General features: G+C 42.2%; 2 protein-coding genes across 7 annotated transcripts in view; one reads left to right on the plus strand and one right to left on the minus strand.

Moving 5' to 3' along the window:
* CHLSN (cholesin) overlaps positions 1–20,249 on the plus strand; it is a 97,630-nt gene that overhangs the window by 20,073 nt on the left and 57,308 nt on the right. The gene's annotated exons all lie outside the window — the stretch shown is intronic.
* GPR146 (G protein-coupled receptor 146) overlaps positions 13,758–20,249 on the minus strand; it is a 35,307-nt gene continuing 28,815 nt past the window's right edge. For 5 of the 6 annotated variants that reach the window (XM_072348803.1, XM_072348802.1, XM_072348804.1 and 2 more), the window contains one exon: positions 13,764–18,454. In XM_072348803.1, coding sequence (XP_072204904.1) covers positions 17,409–18,410 — 1,002 coding nt within the window. In that variant the 5' untranslated portion in view covers positions 18,411–18,454 and the 3' untranslated portion in view covers positions 13,764–17,408. Of the gene's footprint in view, positions 18,455–20,249 lie in introns of all 6 variants that reach the window. The other variant, XM_072348801.1, reaches the window with a different exon arrangement.

Raw genomic sequence — 20,249 nt, forward strand, 5'->3', positions numbered from 1 at the left:
CATAATTCCCATTCTAGAAAGTAACATACTTAGCCATGAAACTATGATGTTTTCTGCCTGAACTGAAATAAACAGCTTGCATCTTCTGACATGTCCTTTTGCTTCATTTCTCAGCTTCCTTTGCTGATGTGCTGCTGTTACAGCTCCTCTCTGCAGGGCTGATGTTCAGACCTTGTTTAAACTCCCTCAGATGCAAAGCAAAACTTCTGATGTCATCTGAGAAATCCTTTCACAACTATATAATTAACTCTTGTATTTGAAGAGGTGACTCTGATCTACATATCTCCTTTCTAAACAGCATCTAATAATGGCCTTTTTCTGTGTGATGTTCCCTATTTATCCATCTGCTCGTGCTGGCAGCAGGACAGAGCTGAGTGGGAGAAAAGGCTGACATAATGCAGAGCAGTTATTTCACCAGTTGATTTTTACATCTTGTGGAAACATTGGTCCTTATGGTCATGTTGGGAGGATTGCCCTCTCTTTACATGGGATATAGTCACAGAGCCCATGAATTTCAGGGCTTTTATTTCAGGACTAGATCCATATATCTGCATTCTAGATCTATGTGCATTTGGGCAGATGTCCTTTAGTCTTCCACTTGGCTGCTGCTTTGCAGAACGTGTTCCTATTGGTAGATCAGTGCCCACATTGCTGTATTTCAGGCAGCTGATGCCAATTTGCACTGACTGCACACAGATCTGGACCCTACCAAGATGACTTAAAGCTCTTTTTCTTTCCCCATTTTGCACTCTTTACCTGAGAATTCTCATCTAAAATGTATGATGTTCCTCTCCTATCTCCAGCAAAGCCTCGATTTCTGTCTGGATCTGGGGCTTGCCTTCTTCTTTGCCTTTTTAAAAGCACTTCTCCTGTTCTGGGTCTGGTTTTTCTCTCTTTTTTCAGTTAGGATAATAAGGAATGTGACTGTTCAAGGCATGTAACTTCATACTTCTGAATGAACTCATCAAGAATGGCTTAAATCAATAACTGCATAAAGTCTTAATGCAAAGTTGAAGCCAAGCATACTTTTAACAGGAAGCTTTCATTCTTGCACAAAGTTTTAATTAGCCATCCTGTCCATCTTCCCAGTTCAGTGCCTCAGAAAGGACACAAAGTTCTTTATGGACCAACGTTTCCATTAATTTGAGGGGGTTTTGTGGTGTTTTCTTCTGTTGTTTTGTGTGTGCAAGAATTCAGATGAAAACCTTGGAAGTTCCAGCAAATGTAGTAGAGAAAAAAGGGAAGAGAAACCCCATTTTGTGTGTGTGTGCAGTACAAGCAAGCTATGAAACAGGCTTGCAGTATCACTGTTTGGGGATTGTAGTGGACTCTTAGCCTGTGTTTCTCTGCTGTTCTTACTGGAATTAAGCAATGTTACAAAAACATGAGTGGGGCAAGAAAACTCAGTCCAAAGAGGAAACAAATCTGAGAAAATGCTTTGGCTGCAGATTTTTACCTTAGTTCAAAGTTGCTTTGAGATTCGTTTTGGTGTGCATCCTTACTAAGGCATTGCTACTATCACAGAAGCATACTTCTATGGCTGCAGTACTTCCTACTCACTTTTATGTGACATGCAAAGAGAGGAGATGAAACAACATTTACACACACATAGGAACAGACCCCCAGGTCCTACATGTTTCTACATGTTAGGTCAGTGCAGATAGCAGACTAAATGTATTTTTCTTTCAGTCCTGCTAGCTGTATGATAGTCCAAGTTTGGGATCAAAAGAGAGAACAGTTGTCCTTCACAAAGCAGAAGAACCATAGGAAGTAGATTGAGAGTTCTTAGAAAAGCAGGTATTACTGGGACATCATTTCAGGGCTCATAGGTGTTACTGGGATTTCAAGGTGGCTGTTGGTGCTGTGTGCCCTTCGGCATCTCCGTATGACTTGAAGTATTCTGTCCATGCATGGTTTGTGCAAACAGAGTATGATTACCAGACTAGCACAGCTCTCTGAGAACAGTACTATTTCTGCAATATTCATCACGAGCTCATCCTTCGGAGTTCCAATGCTCTTCTGTAATTTCAGTGTTGTCCTGAAGAGAATCATAATGTTATAAAATAGACGGCATATAAATGTTGTTATGCTTATAATGAACACAGCAAGGTAAGTACGAATGTGCTGTTGTAAGGTTGGAGCTTCAGCAGGGGCTTCTTTAGCAAGGAGGGTGATAAAAGAGACTATCTGAAGAAATGATGGGATTCCAAATCCAAAGGTGAATTTAACGATCTCGTATTCAGGCCATGCAAATAATGGATCTAGTTGGCAGTCTGTTTCCAAGTGGTAGTTATCTGTGCCAACCAGCACTGCTTCCGTCAGTGACAAACAGAAGGCACATAGCAGAAGACATCCAACGCACGCTATGGGGCGCTGGGTTACTTTGCTCAGTGCAGTCCTTGGTGGAAATCTCTTCAGTAACAGTATGAGAAGGATCAACACCAAAGAGTGCTGAGAGCTGAAGTAACTGAAATTGAACAGAAATGACAGGACGCTGCAGGCGAGGTGGGTCACTCTTATGTAGTCAGGTCTGTTGATGACTGTAAATGACAACAGAATCATTGCAGCGTTGCTGATGGTGAAGTGCAGGAGAAGTGAGTCTAAGTGTTCCATGGCTTTGTTCTGCATGTAATTCTTTATGAAAATGACCAAAATGCACACACCAGCTATCAGTCCCGTTGGCACAAAGAAGGCGATGTAACAGTGCATAAGTCTTGATATGACATTCTGAGAAGCTATGAATGCTTCGATTTCTTCCAGGGAGGTGGAAGCCAGGCTCTTGCTTGCGTAGCTGATCCACGTCATGTTGTGAGCACTCATCCTTTCTGCACAATGTGCTCCTTCCTGCCCACAGAAGTTAGAAACTGAAATGGATAAGGAAGGAGAAACAGGTGTTAAAAGTACACTTGGCAACATCTCTTCATTTGTGCATTACGTACTTTGCAGAAAATCATTATTTTTTGCTCCTGCTTAAGCATGAAAAAAACGATTAGCAGTGCATTATAAACCCCCCAGTAAAGTTCTGCCATAGAGGGATTTTTGCAGCTGAGTTCTGAGCTCTTGAAGCTGGAGAAGTTTAACAGTAACATGGATGGGCTGCTGGCTCTTAGTGACCCTGGGAGATGTTGATACAGTAATTCTGGTACCTCTCAGTGTTTGGAGGATCAGTCAATAAGCTTCATAGGGAAACCTTGTATGTACTCAAGAAAAATGTAGTGTAATAGATACATGTAAATATGTTTTATATACCATAAGGACATAAAGGACACACTTTCTTGTGCAGGTTAGTTCAGTAAATAACAGACTCAGTAACAAGAGTGCTACACTTTGCAGTTGTATTTCATGCATCTTTGCCCCAAGTGATTCCAGTGATTTTAACTCTTACAGTGGAAGTAACTTGAAATTGGTAAAAGTTCATAAAGATACGTGGGTGTTTTCAGGCAGTGCTCATTATAGATAAGTCAGTGTCTTAATGCTGTTTGACAGTTCATTTGTGGTTGTTACCTCTGACACTACTTCACTTTTCTGATATTTTTAATCTCTCCTCAAAATTGGAATTGTAATACTTTAATTCAAAAAGTTGACTTATCCAAGTGACTCTGATTAAGTGTATATATATAATCTTATGTAATTATAATTGCATTTCTATAAAACCATAGAGTTATGTTTTGATTAAGCAGTGTTCTTTCCCTCTTTTTAAAGTCAGAGCTTTCCCTTTCTGGAGGTGCTGTTCCAGGCAGTGTTGCAGGGCAGGGATACAGGACATGCGTGGCAAAGTTCTGTGTCACAAAGGAGCAGTTGGCTTTGGTCGGTGTAGATTTAGATGCAAAGTTTTTGAGGATGTGCTTTAAATACCAGTAAATTCCTCATTAATCAAGCAGCTCCCGTGCAGTCTGCTCCCCTTGGCTCTGTGGCTGTTCTTTTATGTTGTCATGCATAAACATGGTTGACTGTGCTATGTAGTCACTGCAGCCATGGAGCTTGTCAGGCCTTCTCCCGGCTTCCATCTGCTGCTTTGGTTTCTCTTCATTTCCTGGAAATCTAAAGGCCACCAATGTCTGACTTCTGCAACGCATCTCTTAAGCACTATGGAGAAGCCTCCTCAGTAAAGCAAACAGTGTAAGTCTAATGTTGACCTTCCATTAAAAGAGAGGTGAGAAGCATAGCCTGATCGTGTGCCACTACTGCAGAGGATGTGAACCACGTGAGCATCCTCAGAAACTCTCCTGCTCTTACGGGAAGCCAGCATCCCACACAGTACTTTCAGGAGGTTAAGAAACACTTCTGCTTGGAGCAGCTCTCCTGGGGTCACCTTCCAGTCCTGTTAGCCCTGATGCAGAACCAAATATTCCCATGGAGTTCTGGCTCTGTGAAGTTTTCCATTATCGTCCTGACAGCTTCTACCCCAGGCTGCACTCGCTGGCCTTGCACAGCATCTCAGTGTAGCAGGATTGCCAAGGAAACAAAGGAAGCAACTTCAGGTTTCACAGGAGGTCATACGGCCTTCCATCAGATTGCAGGAAAAACAAGGTGCCAAAACTTGTTGAAATGTGCTCAGGATCTGACCTTGGTTCTGATACTGGGTCCAGCTTTGACCAAAGCAAGGTTGGTTTGTTTGTTTTACTCTTAATTTTACCTCCACTTCAGGGGAAAATAACAGTGCAGCTCTATAAGGTAAAGCTTTGACAAAAGAAACTACTCTAGGTGCATTGCCTTCATGGGGAATTCCAGAAAATTATCTGTGTTAACAAAATGTTGCCAAAGCTGTTGGCAGCTCTTTAGTGCTCAGTCTGTATGTGCAGGGTGCTTGCTGGAAGCCAATCAAGTGTTTGTGCAGAAGAAAAATAGCTCCGTTTCCTGTTGATCAATGCTAGCAGCTGTAATGTGTTCTGAAATCCTTGCTGGTCAAATAAGATTACAGTTTACAGTGCAGGTAGTTACTCTTTCTTAAGTTATTCCAAGCACTGTCTCTATTCTGCTTTTAGGAAGTCACAATGGCAATGTCAGACTATTTTCCTATTTGGTTATGATGCTTCACTAAGTATTTGAAAGAAAGCAATTGGCAGTTTTGCATTCTGGTTGTGTTAGGAAAGACTTGTGTGCCCGTGGTTGCAATTGAACATGCCTAATACTTCATGCAAACTAATATTGGTATGCTTTTTCTCTGCAACACATTCACACAGGTATATAGTCCTGCTGTATGACACCATCCCCTAACGCTGTTTGTTTTCTGCGATGTCTTGTCTCCTTATACCTATCTGGGGAAATAGCAAGGAGAGCTGCTCTTCACCTCCTGAAGTCGCTGTGTTGGCCCTTCTGGCTGAGCCATGGCCAGGCCCTGCTGGCAGCCACCCCATCCCTCACATCCTGCAACCGGGGCTGAATAAAACTGGGATTGATGGTGTAACCTTTCTGTGCATCTGTTCGTATCAGAGGGGACAGCTTTAGAGAGCCCTTCAGCATCAGCGCTTCTCGACCATAGGAAACAACTCTTACAAATTCTAAGTCTTGACAGTTTTGAAATGTTCTCAGTGTTCTAAGTTCATTTTCACACTGAACTGGATGTGGTTGCTCCCAGCATGTTGTATTTGTGCTGTGCTTGCTGGGCTGGGTCCTTTTCTGCTTCCTGGAACTGTCCTTGTGCCCTGTAAACGCCTCAGGATGTGAATGAGTTCTTCCTCTCAGCTGATTAGGGGGAGAACTGACTTCATAGTTTCTATTTAGGCACTGGTGACTGAGACCAATACCAAAATATCCCATCAGAGCTCCCATACATGGAAGCTGTGGCAGAACTCAGGCCTTTTCCTCAGGTTAATTAATGAGGGAAACTCACAACATGATATTTGAGTCATGGTTTCCTGCATTGCCTTTCTCCAATAACCCATCCTCTTCCTCACCTCAGCTCCCTCCCCCCACTTTGTTTTAATTGACGATTATTTGCATGCTGTTAATCCTTCCTTCACACGGCTTCAGTTTTTGTTCTCTGAGGTTTGTCTGGCACTGTTTCCACACTCGTATCCACCCTGCCTTTTGTGCCGGAGATGGAAGTGAATACATTCGATTTTAAGACTTTCTGAAGCATTCTGCTTCACTTCCAATAGGTGGAGCTGAGGAAACGAGCATGATGTTTGCAGAAGTAGTTGAAAAATAGCAAGTAGTGAAAAGCAGCTTTCAGTTCTGAGAGGACCCAGTCTGTAAGGTTCCATTGCTTTCTTACCCCCTCATGCACTGGATGGTTAACTGCTGCAGCTGGTGAGCTTGGTCTTAAGGAAACTTCTGTTTGTTTAAAGTCTAGAAAGAAGAGCTCCTAAAACAGGGAGTTTGGCAGCTGAGCTCTCCCTCTATAAAAAGCTTGGGCAGGGCAGCCGGTCTGCCAGTAGCTTGGAGAAGGATAAGCTTCTTTCCCCCATCATACAGCAATGCACACAGCGCTCCTTGTGCCACTGGGCATGGGCTGCACCGCCCTGCAGAAATGATGCTGGTGCTTTGGGGTGGGGGGTTAACACGTGTGTGTTTGACCTTCCTGTTTGGGCTAAGTGGTGGGAAAAGAATAAAGAGGGGAGGGGGGGGGGTTGGTTGCAGTGAAATACCATCTTCGTTTTTCTTGTAGTGGCACCACAACAAAATTCCTACACTTTGGAAAGCGTTTGAGGCTAAAGAGTTCAGAAATCCTACTCAAAACTTCTGATAAACTGAAAGCTTTTCTTTTCCTTTTCCCAGAATATGAATCAGCAATAACAGCATAATCTACAGCAATACTGCCAATGTGTTTCCTGCCTATAGAACCCTTACAACCCTGTTAAGATTATCCAACAATGCCCATCCTTTAGCAGACTGCTCTTAGGGAATTGATGGAGTCCCTCATCCCCAGCACTGAATGGGATTTCATCATCTATCCATCATCAGCTCGGTGGGAGTTCTGCATTTAGCAGAAAGCAGTTGTCAGATTCACTCCGTTTAATGCTCGGCTTTATTCAGCTTTATGGGGATGCTTCTCAGAGACACTATTTTGTCTGGTTCAAATGTTGTTAAAGAAGCAAACATTAATAACTTTATAAAAGACAACCACAGCTTCACAATTTGCTCCTCTCGTGCTGAATAAAACATTGCATATCTGAAGTAAGATAAAGCACTTACCTTTCCAGGAAAATGCTCCACAGATACAATTAGCCGAGACTCGCACTGTGAATAGTCAGATGAGTTATAATTACTGTTTGGAGGATGTAGCCCTTTCTATTCATGCAGAGAGCAGTGTGTGTATATCACAGTAACTTCTTTTGCTGCTGTAAATCGCGGTGAAAAACTCCAGTGCTTGCTGGCTACAAAAACATTCAGTTCTGCAAGGGAAACAGGAACTGGGTTTACATCATTCAAACCGTACACATTGCATGTTCAGCAAACCTATGATTTCACCATGTGACTTTGAAAGTTCAAATTATCCTCTGCTGGGAGATATTTTAGAACAGAAAAGTAGTGTTTTGTCGCGGCCATTTCTGAGTCTGTGAGGCCATCCAGTGGAATTTTTGTCCTGCTCATGAAGCAGTTCTATGCGTGTCGGCCAGCCTTTGCTATTCCTTTTTTTGGTAAGTGTGCTGTTTTAATTCCTAGGGCTCTTGAAAAAGAAAAGCCAGTTGAATAAATACGGATCCAAAGCCCTCGCTAAAGGGGGCAAGTATTCAACAAGAACCTACTGTGTGTCACGGTTTAAAAACACGGCGTGTTTCTGTTTCTCCATGGGTTCTGGCTCTTGGAACACCCCCAGGATTGTGCACATTCAGCAGATCATTGTTCCGGATGCTCCTCAATGACCGTGAGGTGTTAAAAGCCACGATTTTGAGTCTGTAAGATGTTTTGGGTTGGGCTAAGCATCCATCTTCTTAGTGACTGTTTAATAGTATTCTCAGAACCTTAGATGGAAATGAGCAAGAAAGGATCGGCTCGTGATTATTCCTGTGCGCACAGCCTTGTTGCTTGGAAGGCATCAGCTGCACCGTGCTTCCTTTAGGAGCACATCCATGGCAAAGCATGTTTTTTTCCTAATCTTGTAATGATTTGCTGTAGCTTTGGTCAGTGCTTTCTGTCTCCGTGATATTTTACCTGCTGCATTTTAACAAGCATTATTGAAAAATGCATGGAAAAAGCCAAAGCACTTCAACAAAGTGGAATAAAACCCACACGGCAGGGTGCAGGGCTCAGAATGTGGCTTGCAGGTTGGCTGGAGGCACAGTGTCAGCCCAAGGTTTGTACTTCCACCCAAAGGTGAGCATTGCTGCTGCAAGCAGTTCTCTGAAACCAGAAGTGGGTTGCTTCAGGCTCTGTGAAGTAGCTGTGCCCCAAAACAGCCCTTCAGTAGCTCTGAGAAATGCGGTTTGCTAGAGGAGCTTGCATGTGTTGTTCAGAACACCCCAACTCCCACACAGGCTTTGTTTTTGAACATCTTAGCATAATTGTTTGTTGAACTGGGTGCATTGCTTCCCTTTCGTTCTTAATAGTGTTTCCAAATCGCTATTGAAAAGCTTGAAGCTGGCTGGGTAGTGTACCTGTTCTGTATGGCACAGCTGGTCTGGAGGTGTACCTGAATCCTTGCTTCTTCTGTTGGTATCAATTTCATGTAGTTAACAAGGGTAAATGAGTGCAAATCAGACAGATGTGTTTTACTGTTGGTTTTCCATGAGCTACGCAAATTTGAAGTGTCACCTTATCCTTTATATGGGATGTAGGGCTGTGCAGAGAATGCACTGAACTGTATAAACAATCCAGAGGTTGTGTTGGAAAGGCAAGAGAATTTTAGGACACTAACTTGCCTTTTTGGGTTTGAGAATGGATTGTGAGCATACATAGGCTAACACTGAACAGCCAGCTCTGACAGCACGGGGTCCCTCACCAGCGCTTGGTTCTGGCTGGGACTGCCTGCTGGGGTTCATCTGTTCCTAGTGTGCCCTTTGTGAGTACCAGTAAAAGAGAGAAAAATCATTGTCTGCACCAGAAGTTTAAGGGTGATTCAAATTGTCCTTTATAAAGCTTTATTCTGAGGTCAGGCTGTCAGTGAAGGAGGAGTAACTCAAGTGAAGATAAGCCTGGGAACATCAGCATTGAGGCTGCATTTCCTGTGTTTCAGTGGCAGCTTTTCTGCTAATGCAATGTGTGAAGAAGAGCTGGGAGGGAGCTCATCTTCTAGTGAGAAAAATTATACAGAGAGAACCAGAAAAACAGAAAGAGAAAAGCTGTTTCTTACACATCCTGTCTTAAAAAAAACACAACCAACCAACCAAAGGGAAAGCTTGCATCTTCACATTTATGTTCACATTTACAAATCTTATCCCATATCACGTGTTATTATCCAGCTGTATCTAAAGGAAAGAATGTTTATCATATTTTGGGGGCAAGCAGCACATTATGATTTCAGAATGTGGACGTTGATCCAAAGAACATCAGGAGGTGTCCATGTTCTATGTGGGGAGAAGTTTGGGTACTGAGAAATGTGTTGTCTCTGTTGGTATCCTAACAGCTACACGGGGTGGTTTTGCAGCAGCCCAGGTTGCTGTTACCATCCCAGTTATTGCATTACTGAAAGAAAAGCAAGATGTTGCTGCTGTGAGGTCAGCTGGGTCTTTTCTTAAACAATGGATCAGTTCAGTTCCGTTTGCTTAAAGGATCACAGGGCACAAGTCATGAGAGCAGTGGCAAACTGGGGTGGGGTTGTACGAACCTTCAGAAAACTGCAAAAAACAAAAGTGGTTGAATGTCTGCATTATTTTCACACTATTTGTATGAGTTATATGTTGATTAGTGACCAGCATGTGTGTGTGCTCTCAGTGGATAAGGTGAGTGTGGTAATGATGTTCTGCGTAGGGCAGAGGCAGCTTCTCTTGCCTTTCTGGTGGAGGGTTATTAAGGAAAGTGTCCCTTTGTTTTGTAATGGGCTGTTTTGGGACATCTGATGGTTGTTACTGCCTATTCCCAGCATGCTGTGATGAAGAGCAACGTTGTGTTACTGGAATTATGAACTGAGAAACAACCTACATTTTTCCTGAAGGTATTTTGTTGTCAACTATCATGTGTTTCCATCCCAGTTGTTCCTCTAGTGTAATTATCCAACAAATATAACCTGAGTGTGGGATGCTGACCGCAGGGAGGCCAGGGGTGGCTCAGTGTGCTACTCTGCAGCTGAGCTGGCTGTGCAGAGCTTCTGTTGGTGGCACTTGGGTGCCTTGGGGCTGCTTGTGTCAATGCACTGACTCCTGATTCCTGCACAGGGGATCTGCCTTGGGCTGGCATTTTCTTAAATAACTTATTCAGATGTATTGCTAGTATTAGTATTATTTTGAGAAGAGCGTCTATTCTGAGTATTTTGTTATAGTGACACACAGTTGAGAGTCACTCTAAAATTGTTCTTCTCGTTTGGTCTGTTATTCAGCAGCAAGCAAATTTGCATCCTCAGTTAAAAGAGCATGGAACTTTGGGCCTTTGAGGTAAAACATAAAGCCAAACAGAACAACAGGGAAGTCTGTACACAAAGCCAGGAGCTGCCAGCTTGGAGAGCTAAAGGAATTCTGCTTGTGGATGGATTTTAGAATAAAAACCATGTTTTCATTGTTTCTGAGTTCAGTGCATGTTTGTGGGGGGTTTGTTTGCTTGTTGGCTTCTTGATTTCTTCATCTGTAAGTGGAATTGAGATGCTTCATGCTTCTGTTGTGTAGCTACAGCATATGGGACTCAGCGGTGGCATTTGGATATGTGGATGCTTTGAGCTCCTTTGGTCAGCTCACTGCAGAGCTGGTTCATCTCTTTATTAGACAGACAAACTGATTGTAAGGTACGTGGAGCCATGTGGATTTGTGGCATTTAAACTGCTTGGATAGGGTTCAAAAAGCACGAGCTGGTGATGTTGGGTACACAGACACTGGTATTAATAATTGCCTGTGCCTCTAAGGCTGCTCCTAAATCAACATTGCTGCCTCTTATTCTAGAACTCTGTGCTGGGTTATCACTGCTGTCACATCTCAGGTTTGCTCACCCACGATTCCCCGTTAGTGATTTTATATTGGCTTATTTGGGCATTGCTTGTTGTTTTATAAACAGTATTTTCTTACTCTACAGTGATGTTTCCATCAGTCACAAAGTAAAGATGGGTAGATCGTGTAGGTAACTCCCCAGTGAGGGCTGAAAATAGCTGTATTCCCAGATAATGCTTTAATGAGGGGTGGAAAACACATTTGTCTGACAGTATCTTCTATAAAAGAACAGGGCTCTGCGTAGCCCTGCAGGTGTTGGAATGGTTATTTAATTTACACAGGCTGAGCTGAAAGGTTTCAGAAACTTCTCTATTAATAATGAATGAAATCTATTTCATTTTGAATTAGTGAAACCGTAACTTAATTGGGAAGAATTACGATGCTCTGGAGCTGGCTGGGAACGGCACTTTGATCTCTGAGCATCTTGTCTATGGCAGTGCTTAGTACCAGGTGGTTCAGATCAAACACGAGGAACATATGCTTTAAGAAAAATAAAGATTGACGTCTTCTGAACAATCAGACTTCATAGTGTGGTTAAATGTCCTGCAGTGAGGTTAAAAACACAGCGACACATTGTTGAGGGTTGTTTCTTACAACAGAATTTTCCCTTACATACCTTGTTGTCTCAGCAGCTTTGTAGCAGTGATGGCTAATTTTGTTTCTTCTTCCACCTGCTTGCAGACAGGACGTGCTGGTGTGTACGTTTAGCACCAGAAACTCATCTAATATTGTTTCCATTGTGAACATAAATCCTTTTAATAGTTGTATGGATCACACCATCTTTGTGACATGCAGGAGCGTTCTGTTAGTGACCACCAGGTGGTGTCTGTACAACAGTTTTGATCCCAGAATTCACATCTAAAATACCCTTTGTTTGAAAGGTGAGGAAAGAAACAAGTGTGGAAATTCTGCCAGCTCCGAGATGAGTTTTAGCTTAAATTTGCGAATGTATGTGCTAATATTTGGGTTTTAGTTTGCTTGTATTGTTGGTAACACATAGGCTTCCATAGAAGTGATGAGTCCAAGAACCTCCTGTTGAAATCAGGGGGGATTTATGACTTAAAAACAACAACTTTAAAATAGGAGATTAATTCTGCACTTTTAGAAGTTGACTTGATCCAGAGTCGAGAGTTTTCCTCTGTTTTTCTAGCAGCATTATTCCTGCTGTCGGCTCTGATTAAACTCACAGCTACTTTTCCTTAGGATGGCTCTAATTGGGAATCCTTTCCCTACCAATCCTTTCTCCAGCCCTCTGAGTCAGGAGTATCTGTGCTGCTGCTTATTTCTGTCTTCACACAAAGCATCATCAGGTGTTTTATGACCAGAAAGAGAATCCATTCCCCCTGGTTTGAAAACTTGTTTGTTCTGGGGAACTTCTGATAGGAAGGTTTGCCTTTTTCCTTTTATAAAACATTTGAATATTGAATTGTTAATACTGGAATCTGGTATCGTTTAAGTCTTTTCCTGTCATGGTTTGTAACAAGACACGAGCTGTCTGCTGAGGACTGCAAGGAAATGTGAGCATTTTGTGAATGTACTTAGAAGTGCTATTCTTTAGAAGGGAGGAGCATGAGGAAACGGCCCACACTTCCCAGGAAAGGAAAAGACTTGGTAGGAAGGAAGTGGAGTGACGAAATAGACAATAAATCCACTGCTCTCCTACACAATGAGAATGTATTCATTTCGAATGTTGGAGTGTTTTGATATATAATGGAAAGTTGAGGAAAATACAATGGGAAACATTTCACACTTGAGTCTGCACAGCTGGTTTTGTGCATTCAGTTGCTTTCACTTGGAAAAAGTGTTGCATGATATGGTTAAGAAATACACAAGGTTTTACTTATCAAAAAGCTGCGAGAATTAATCTTAGAGCATATGTTTCAGATTCATCAGTGTGTTGAGCACTTTACCGCTGCAGAAGCTGAGGCCCAGCTCAGTGCTTCTTGAAATGCTTCGTTAAGAGAAGAACTGAGAGTGGCACAAAGCCAGATTCTGCTTTTGTTTTCAGTTACCAGCCCTGTGCCATTGCAGAGCAGCCCATCAGCAGGTCTCCGGCCTGGCCAGCAGCCTGCTTTCATTAATAATTAGCAATGATAAGTAATTTTTAAGCTATGTGCGTATTCATAGCACACACAAAAAAGAGAACCAAATCTTGGTTATTATATTTGTCAGTGTTACTTCCCCTTTTTCTGGTATAGGTGTTGTATTTTCTTGGTAACCTTGGTGCCTGTTTTCCTGTAATAGAACAGTTAAGTGCTTTCTGTCTGGGTGCCAAAATATGGTTGTCCTCAGTGAGATCTCTCTGTGCTCACAGACAAGCACTGATTCTGCTGCCACATTGGTACAGTTCAGCCTCATGTAAACCTACTGACGGTACATTGAGTTTACACTGATGATCAGTTGGGTTTACTCGCACAAAGAGCAGGAAGTGACAAGCACGTGGCCAATGTACACATTAACCACCGACTTTGTGTTTCTGGCACCAATTTTTCTGTCCTATTAGTTGCAAAACTCATTATGCTGCGACTTTTTGCCTTCGTTCCCAGCTAACTTCACGCTATGGCATAATTAGATTTTAATGATGTAGAAAATTATGACCTAGAAAATCTGACAATTCACCACGCCTGGTTTGCCATCCAAGTCACGCAGCTGTGATGTTTTGGTTCAGTGAAGCAGCACAGCTTTAGCCTTGCCTGCAAGTAGCCCTTTTGTCCAAATAAAAACACCTCTTAGCAATCAGATAGGTTTTAACACATTTTATTAAGTCTTAGGAGTCAGTAGTTTCTTTGTGAAGCTTTGCCAACAGGCCATTTTGCGCAGTTCTTTGACGTGATATGGAAGACCATGTTTCTTTATTTTAGGCAGAACCAGGAATTCTCCTATGGTTGGTCACTTTCTTTCCTTGGCTGAACATTACGTCTTCATAGACCATCTCAATTTGATTCCTAAATGGAAACTTTTGAAACCAGGACCCCTGCTGGGTTCATCAGCACAGACCTGACTCAAACTGGCTGTGTTAATACTTTCAGCAGAAGCAGAGACGAACGTCTTTGTTAGTTCACTGATTTGACGTAATTGGCTCTTCTGGAGGAGGGCTGTAAGCCGCAGCTCATCTCAAACATGCAGTTGAATTTTGTAAGAAAATAGCACTGTTAATAATGGCACTTAAGTAGTGCTTACTTTCTAATACCAGTATATACACACCGAACCATCCAGCAGACGTTACTGTTCAGAGGTTTGCACTTAAATGATACGTTTGCTTTAAGAAATAATTTAATAAATTATTTGAAAGTTATTCTTTCCTCCGTAGGCTGATTTTTATGTTGCATATGTGCAGCATTTTCTTCATGTTTGTTTAAATGCAAAGTAGGCAAGGCCCTGTTTACAGTCAATAGAAACCTTTGGGTATCGAAATGGAAAGGCCTCACCCTTGAGAACTTTGTATATTATAAATTTGCCTATAAAGGTTCCTCCATAGTTATATTGCTGTGCATCTCCTTAAGTATTTTAATGCACTTGCTCATGTACTGCTTCAATGTATATTGTGAAGTTCTTGCGTTGTGGGATATTGCTTTTTAAGGGACATCACATGTGAGCACTGGAATTGAGTTCAGAATTTCAGGGAACAGCAGCCAGTCCATTCCATGGCACAGTTTCTTTGAGGCAAATGAGACCTTTATGTCATGAAGGAGGTAGTGTTGGGAAGTACCGTGTGTGCAAGGCCAGGCATGAAAGGAGCAGGAGCAGAATGGAACTGAATAGCACATTTGGGTAGAGAACTGAATAAGATGAGAGGAATTAAAAAAAAAAAAAAGAGAGATGATGAAAGAGCCATGGCCGGGCAATTTAACCTGCAGAGGAAAGAAGAGAACTAAATGTGACAGCCTGCTTAGACACAGAAAATAGCGTGTCTTAGGAAGAGGGGAGATTGACTCAGGGCAGCAGCACAGCAGTTACAGCCATCCTTGTGCCTCCTGCTCAGCCCACTGCCCTGGCCGTGTCCCAGCTCCACAAGGCTCTGCTCACACCAGGTTTGCCAGTTCCTCTTTGCTGCTGTTTGTTTTCCTGCCCCGTGGGTCAGAATTTCTTGAGCAGCTTTTCTGTGAGAGATGTGACGCGGTGCTGTAGGATGCCCAGAGTTCCCCTGAAGGGAAGATGAGTCTCTGCTTGCTCAGCAGTTCCAAGGAAAGATTTGCTGCGAACGTCTGTGGGCGTGAGTTTGAATGCTTAAGATGAGTGTAGCTTGCAATTCTTAGAATATATCTCAAGTTAAGAGAAAAACACAACAAAAAAAAGGTTATGAAAACCAAGAAGCCAGTATTGTGTCTGCAGACAGGGATAAATTAGTGTGTGAGTGAACATGGTGATAAGGAAAGGCTTCCTTCCATGAGGTGGGTTTAATCAGCAGGCTGACACTGTGAAGCAAAGCAGTGTGACTGTGCTGGCTGGCTTTCACCCGGAGAAACCACCACACAAATAGATGACTTGCTGTGTAGGGCCTCAATGGTTGAACAAGTTCACTGAGATAAAAATGGTATCGAAAACTAAAGAGCAATGGATGAGCAGGGTGTTGATAATGTAAGAGATGATGGTACGTGAATCAGATAAGTGAAGATGGCTGTGAGAACGACTCAAATTATGTTGAAAAGAGGGGAGAAGATCTGAGAAAAGTGTTCCTCACCTTCTTCCCACTTAAAACTTAACCATTTTCCTATTCATATACCTTTTCCAATTTCCTATAAATTATGACCAGCGATGAGATCAGATTACACAATAGAAAAGGTTTCATTCTGTTTTTACTCTATGGTTTTTCTATACCAGAGGCTCAGAACCCCACATTGTTTTTGGCTGAAGTCTTGCTGGACGATTTGTGTTGTGACAGATAAAGCAAAGAAATGATTTGTTGCAGGCAAATAAGTCCTGCTGTCCGTCAGCCAAAGGGAGAATATCAGTGTAACATCCGTCCCCTCTGCTATCACCAATGCAACAACAGCTGCAGGTAGTTGTTTGGATCAGGGTAATTTTGTTTCCAGCAGCACTTTGTATTTCTCTGTATTTCTTCAAACACTGGGAACTATGATGTTTTTTTCCATCCCCACTGTGAAATACAGAAACTGTACTTCTGCTGTGTGTTTGTGAATCAAGTTGGGAGATGCTCCATTTTTTCTCAGGTCAACAAGAAGGTGAAGTTGAGTGGAATTCATATCTATGTAGGTTGCTCCAGATGTAATGCCTCCTATTTATTTCCATGGAAAGCACTACAAAAAGCCTAACAACGCTGCTTGGCAGAGCAAATTCTCAGTTACCAAACTGTTTTTCTACACTGCCATCCCACCAAGATCCACTTCTGACATCGCGGACAAACAAAATAAATCAGGAGGCATTACTTTCGGAGCACCCTTCATATTATTCCCATCTTAAAACCTTGTATGCATTGAAAGACGGCTTTCTGGTTCCCAAACTTCCAGTGATCCCCGAGATTAAAGAGATTTCAATGTATTTGTAGTGAACGTATCCCTTGAAAATAAAAAATGTTAATCATAAACATATTTATTTTTAAGATAATTACTCTTGTTACATGAACATATGTGGACCATAACACTTAGCCAGACATTCTTTACTCGTTAAGTTTCGATTTAAGTTTGTAAACCACCGCGTCCTTCATCTTAATATGCGGAACAAAAATATCTCTCAATTCCCCTAGAATTAGTTAATAAATATTTCTGAATTCCTGAAATGCCTTAGGATGCAAACAAAGCACCGGAAGAATAAAACACGTTATTGTTATATCTAGGAAAAAAACTGCTTTACCATACGTGTTAATAGCTTAGGTTAGGCCTTGTGAGGATACGGTTCTGAAAGTGGTGGATTATGGAATTCAGTGATGGAGAAAGAAATTAAATAATTTAATTTATAATTAACATTTACTATTTGGACATGTTTAATTGGGTGATATCACCTCTAGCAAACATCACCCGTATCATCTTCATTGAAAAAATACCATTTACTTCATCCAGGATAGCGCAGTTGCTTCTTTGTACAGAAGACAAGGTAATGCCTTTTTCCCTACAAGGTACAAGGTGCTGTGTGTTCAGTCAAGATTTCCATCAGCTGCTTAGTGATTCGTTCAGACAGGAATATTAGGATGATGGAGACAGAGCTTACGCTTTGTAAGCAGTTCAGTGCACTGAGTGTCAGACGTCACAGGTATTACAGCACGTAGGCCAGAGTCTTACAGATCTCAGCAAACACTCAACGTTTGGAAAGTTAAGACTCTTTCATTCATCAAAGGCTCCTCTTGGTTGGAGCTCTGACGTTGGTGACTCTGAGTGCCAACGCAGCTGTATCACAGCCTGAGAACTGCAGTAACAGAGCACCAGAGGTGTTTCATGCCTACGTCATGACTTGCTGTACTACTGTGCGTTCGTGAGAACACCCCTGATTCCCACAGTGTATCTTTTTAAGCAACCGTCGCAATTTGTTGGGGAAGTTTTTGTTAATGTATCTGTAAAGCAAAGGCATTACAAAGCTGCTCGAGAAAGCCAAGAATTTGGATAAAACCTTGGTAAAATGTAATATTCGACCGTAGTTTTCATCTGCAGCTCTTCCTCGTGCGTAAGTAAATGTGCTTACCAAAAGGGTAATGTAATAGGGTGTCCATAACGTGAACTGTGTACAGACTGTGGCAATCAAAAGCCTGTGCACTGATGGGTCTAATCGTCCAGTGTCTTGATCCAGTGGTGTGGCCTCTTTGCGTATTCGCAAGATCAGAATAAGTGCATACAGTACAGCGACAGCTGGAACGACATACCCGATAAACACCATAATGGCATCCGCTGCCTCTTTGTTCTGCATCTTGGAGCATTCAATTATTTTAGTGGATACGTGGTTGCAGACGTAGAACAGAAGAGATGAGAAACTCGTGAGCATGGCTCCGCCCCATATGAATCCACAGACGTGCTTGGTGTTGTACACACTGGACATGTAAGTTCTAGGTAGAGCACGTTCGATGTAGTAGTCCAGACTGAGTAATGTCGTAGAGTACATGGTAACTAAAGATGAGACGTTGAACAAAATAAGCAAGGTGATATAAACTTCGTTGTTAGAATTCCAGATGGCCCATTTTGTATTGGCGAGACCTAGAAGGTACATTGGTGCCAAGGCGTTGATGATGAGACCGGCGATGGCCATATTGACAAAGTAAACATCGGGCATCGTCATAGTAGCTTTGTTGTACAGGTTGACCAGGACCAGCAGGCCGTTGTAGCAAAGGCCAATTGGGAAACATATAATGAGGTAGAGAAGGGAAAAGATGGATAGCACAAAGTGGAAGTCCTGGCAGAGATGCTGGTCCTCGCTGTTGTCAGTGCTGTTTAAGGTTTCACAGCTCCACATAGTGATTTTAGCTCTTGTGTCTTCTCTGCTGGTTACCAGCTTCTCTGTAGGGAGAGAAATAGGATAGCGTTCAGATATTGCAGTGTGAGTGAAATGCAATGTTATACAAAGAGAACATACTTAAGATCACACAGCTCACGTGACCAATTAGTTTAAGGTCAGTGAGGGAAATTCTTTTCCATCTCACTATCAGAAAGTCATCCGTGTTTCAAAATTGGCAGGTGACTGGTAAATAAATATACAGGTTTTAATTCCTTAGAATGAAATTAGTGGCAGTGAGTTGATATCAGATATTCAAAAGAAGTCAGCCATAAACATTATATCTTTAAAGGGAATATCAGTGTGATGCACATCAATATCAGTACTTTAAATTACAAAACAGCGCCTTTATTTAATACTACGCAAATGTGGCTGCTGAAGGATATAAGAGGAGCTGCAGATCTCAGCAATGAGATGGAAAGTAGAGTTCTGCATGGTGTTACGTTGTAAATACAAACAAGTTTTGTCTCAAAGCGATTGTTAGAAGGCACAGCTGAGGCAGTCTGGTGAATGGATGCTGGGTCAGTCACTGGTAAGGCAACAGGAAACTGGGAAATGAGGTGGAAGGCTTTGTTTGGGTTTTTGTTGGCTTTTCTTTACAAGTCTCTATTCAGGTTTCAAACCTACAACCATTTTGTACTGGAAAAACAATGGACCTCTGTAGTCTAGGGAACCTAACAGGACTGCAGCCTGAATTTCCAAGAAGACAGGAATTAACTATCATTTCCTCCCGAAATAGCTTAGATTCTTCAAAACGTAAGCTAAGATCAGTTGTTGTTGCCCAGCTATCCTTTGTCATCAGAGGTCAGAGGACTCCTCAAAGCAATCGACTCTTCCCAAAATGCAGAAATAAATAATCTCTAAAGCAATCTCTAAGGTACAACTGGAAACATTCCAGGCCTTCAGATCATGGCTGTCATTCCTGCCAGGCCTTTCCTGGGACAGCGTGGCAGGTGATTTCCCATGTCAGGTGTAGTCTGAGATAGTCAGATACGCAGCATTGTGTTCTTTCAGCAGGTACAGGAAAGTACACAAATGCATTCTTTCCAGCGAGAGAACAAGATTCAGTCGAATCCACGTGAAGCATTGTGCAATTAAAATGAATGTCATTGGACAACATTCTGTACTCAATGAGCCATATGGCTGAAGGATACAGTATGGGTTTTGTAACCACTGGGAGATGTGCAGTTCCATCTCTGTAACGTTAATCCTCTGACACTTCAGCTGAATTCCAGAAGAATATGTTCCAGAATCGCGTCCAGTTCAGTTTTATTTCCCACTGCAGTTGTTTTGTGTGTATTTTCTTCTAAACAGCACAGCCAGATAGCAGGATGAAATGCAGCCACTTAGCTGGGCAGACGAACCCACAGTCCAATGCTGGACTTTCTCAGGTAAGGGATGTCTTTAACTAGATGCAGGTCTGTTGTATTCAAAGACTTATTTCACCTCTTGGATAAAATCCTCCTTTTTGTTTGTGTTCTCAAACCAGTTCTTTACCATGGGTGTCACATAGATGTACAAACTGTGGTATCTTTATACCATCCCTTAATCCTCATTCTATTTTGAACGCTGTAAACAACCCAGTGTGTCTTCAGGAAGCATCTGGTGTTTGAAAACTTTAAAAAAGAAGAAGGAAAGCTGCCTCGTACCATTGAAGGCAACCAGACTTCCATTTCATTGAACTGCTCTGGCTCGATTCAAGCAAAGCAGCAGACTGGAACAAGGTATTGCAAATATACGCATTACAGCGAGTGCAAGGCTGACTAAGCACAGGCATGGGTACAATCATGTAATTCCATT

Source organism: Excalfactoria chinensis, chromosome 14 (assembly GCF_039878825.1).
Source record: "Excalfactoria chinensis isolate bCotChi1 chromosome 14, bCotChi1.hap2, whole genome shotgun sequence".
Lineage (NCBI taxonomy): Eukaryota > Metazoa > Chordata > Aves > Galliformes > Phasianidae > Excalfactoria > Excalfactoria chinensis.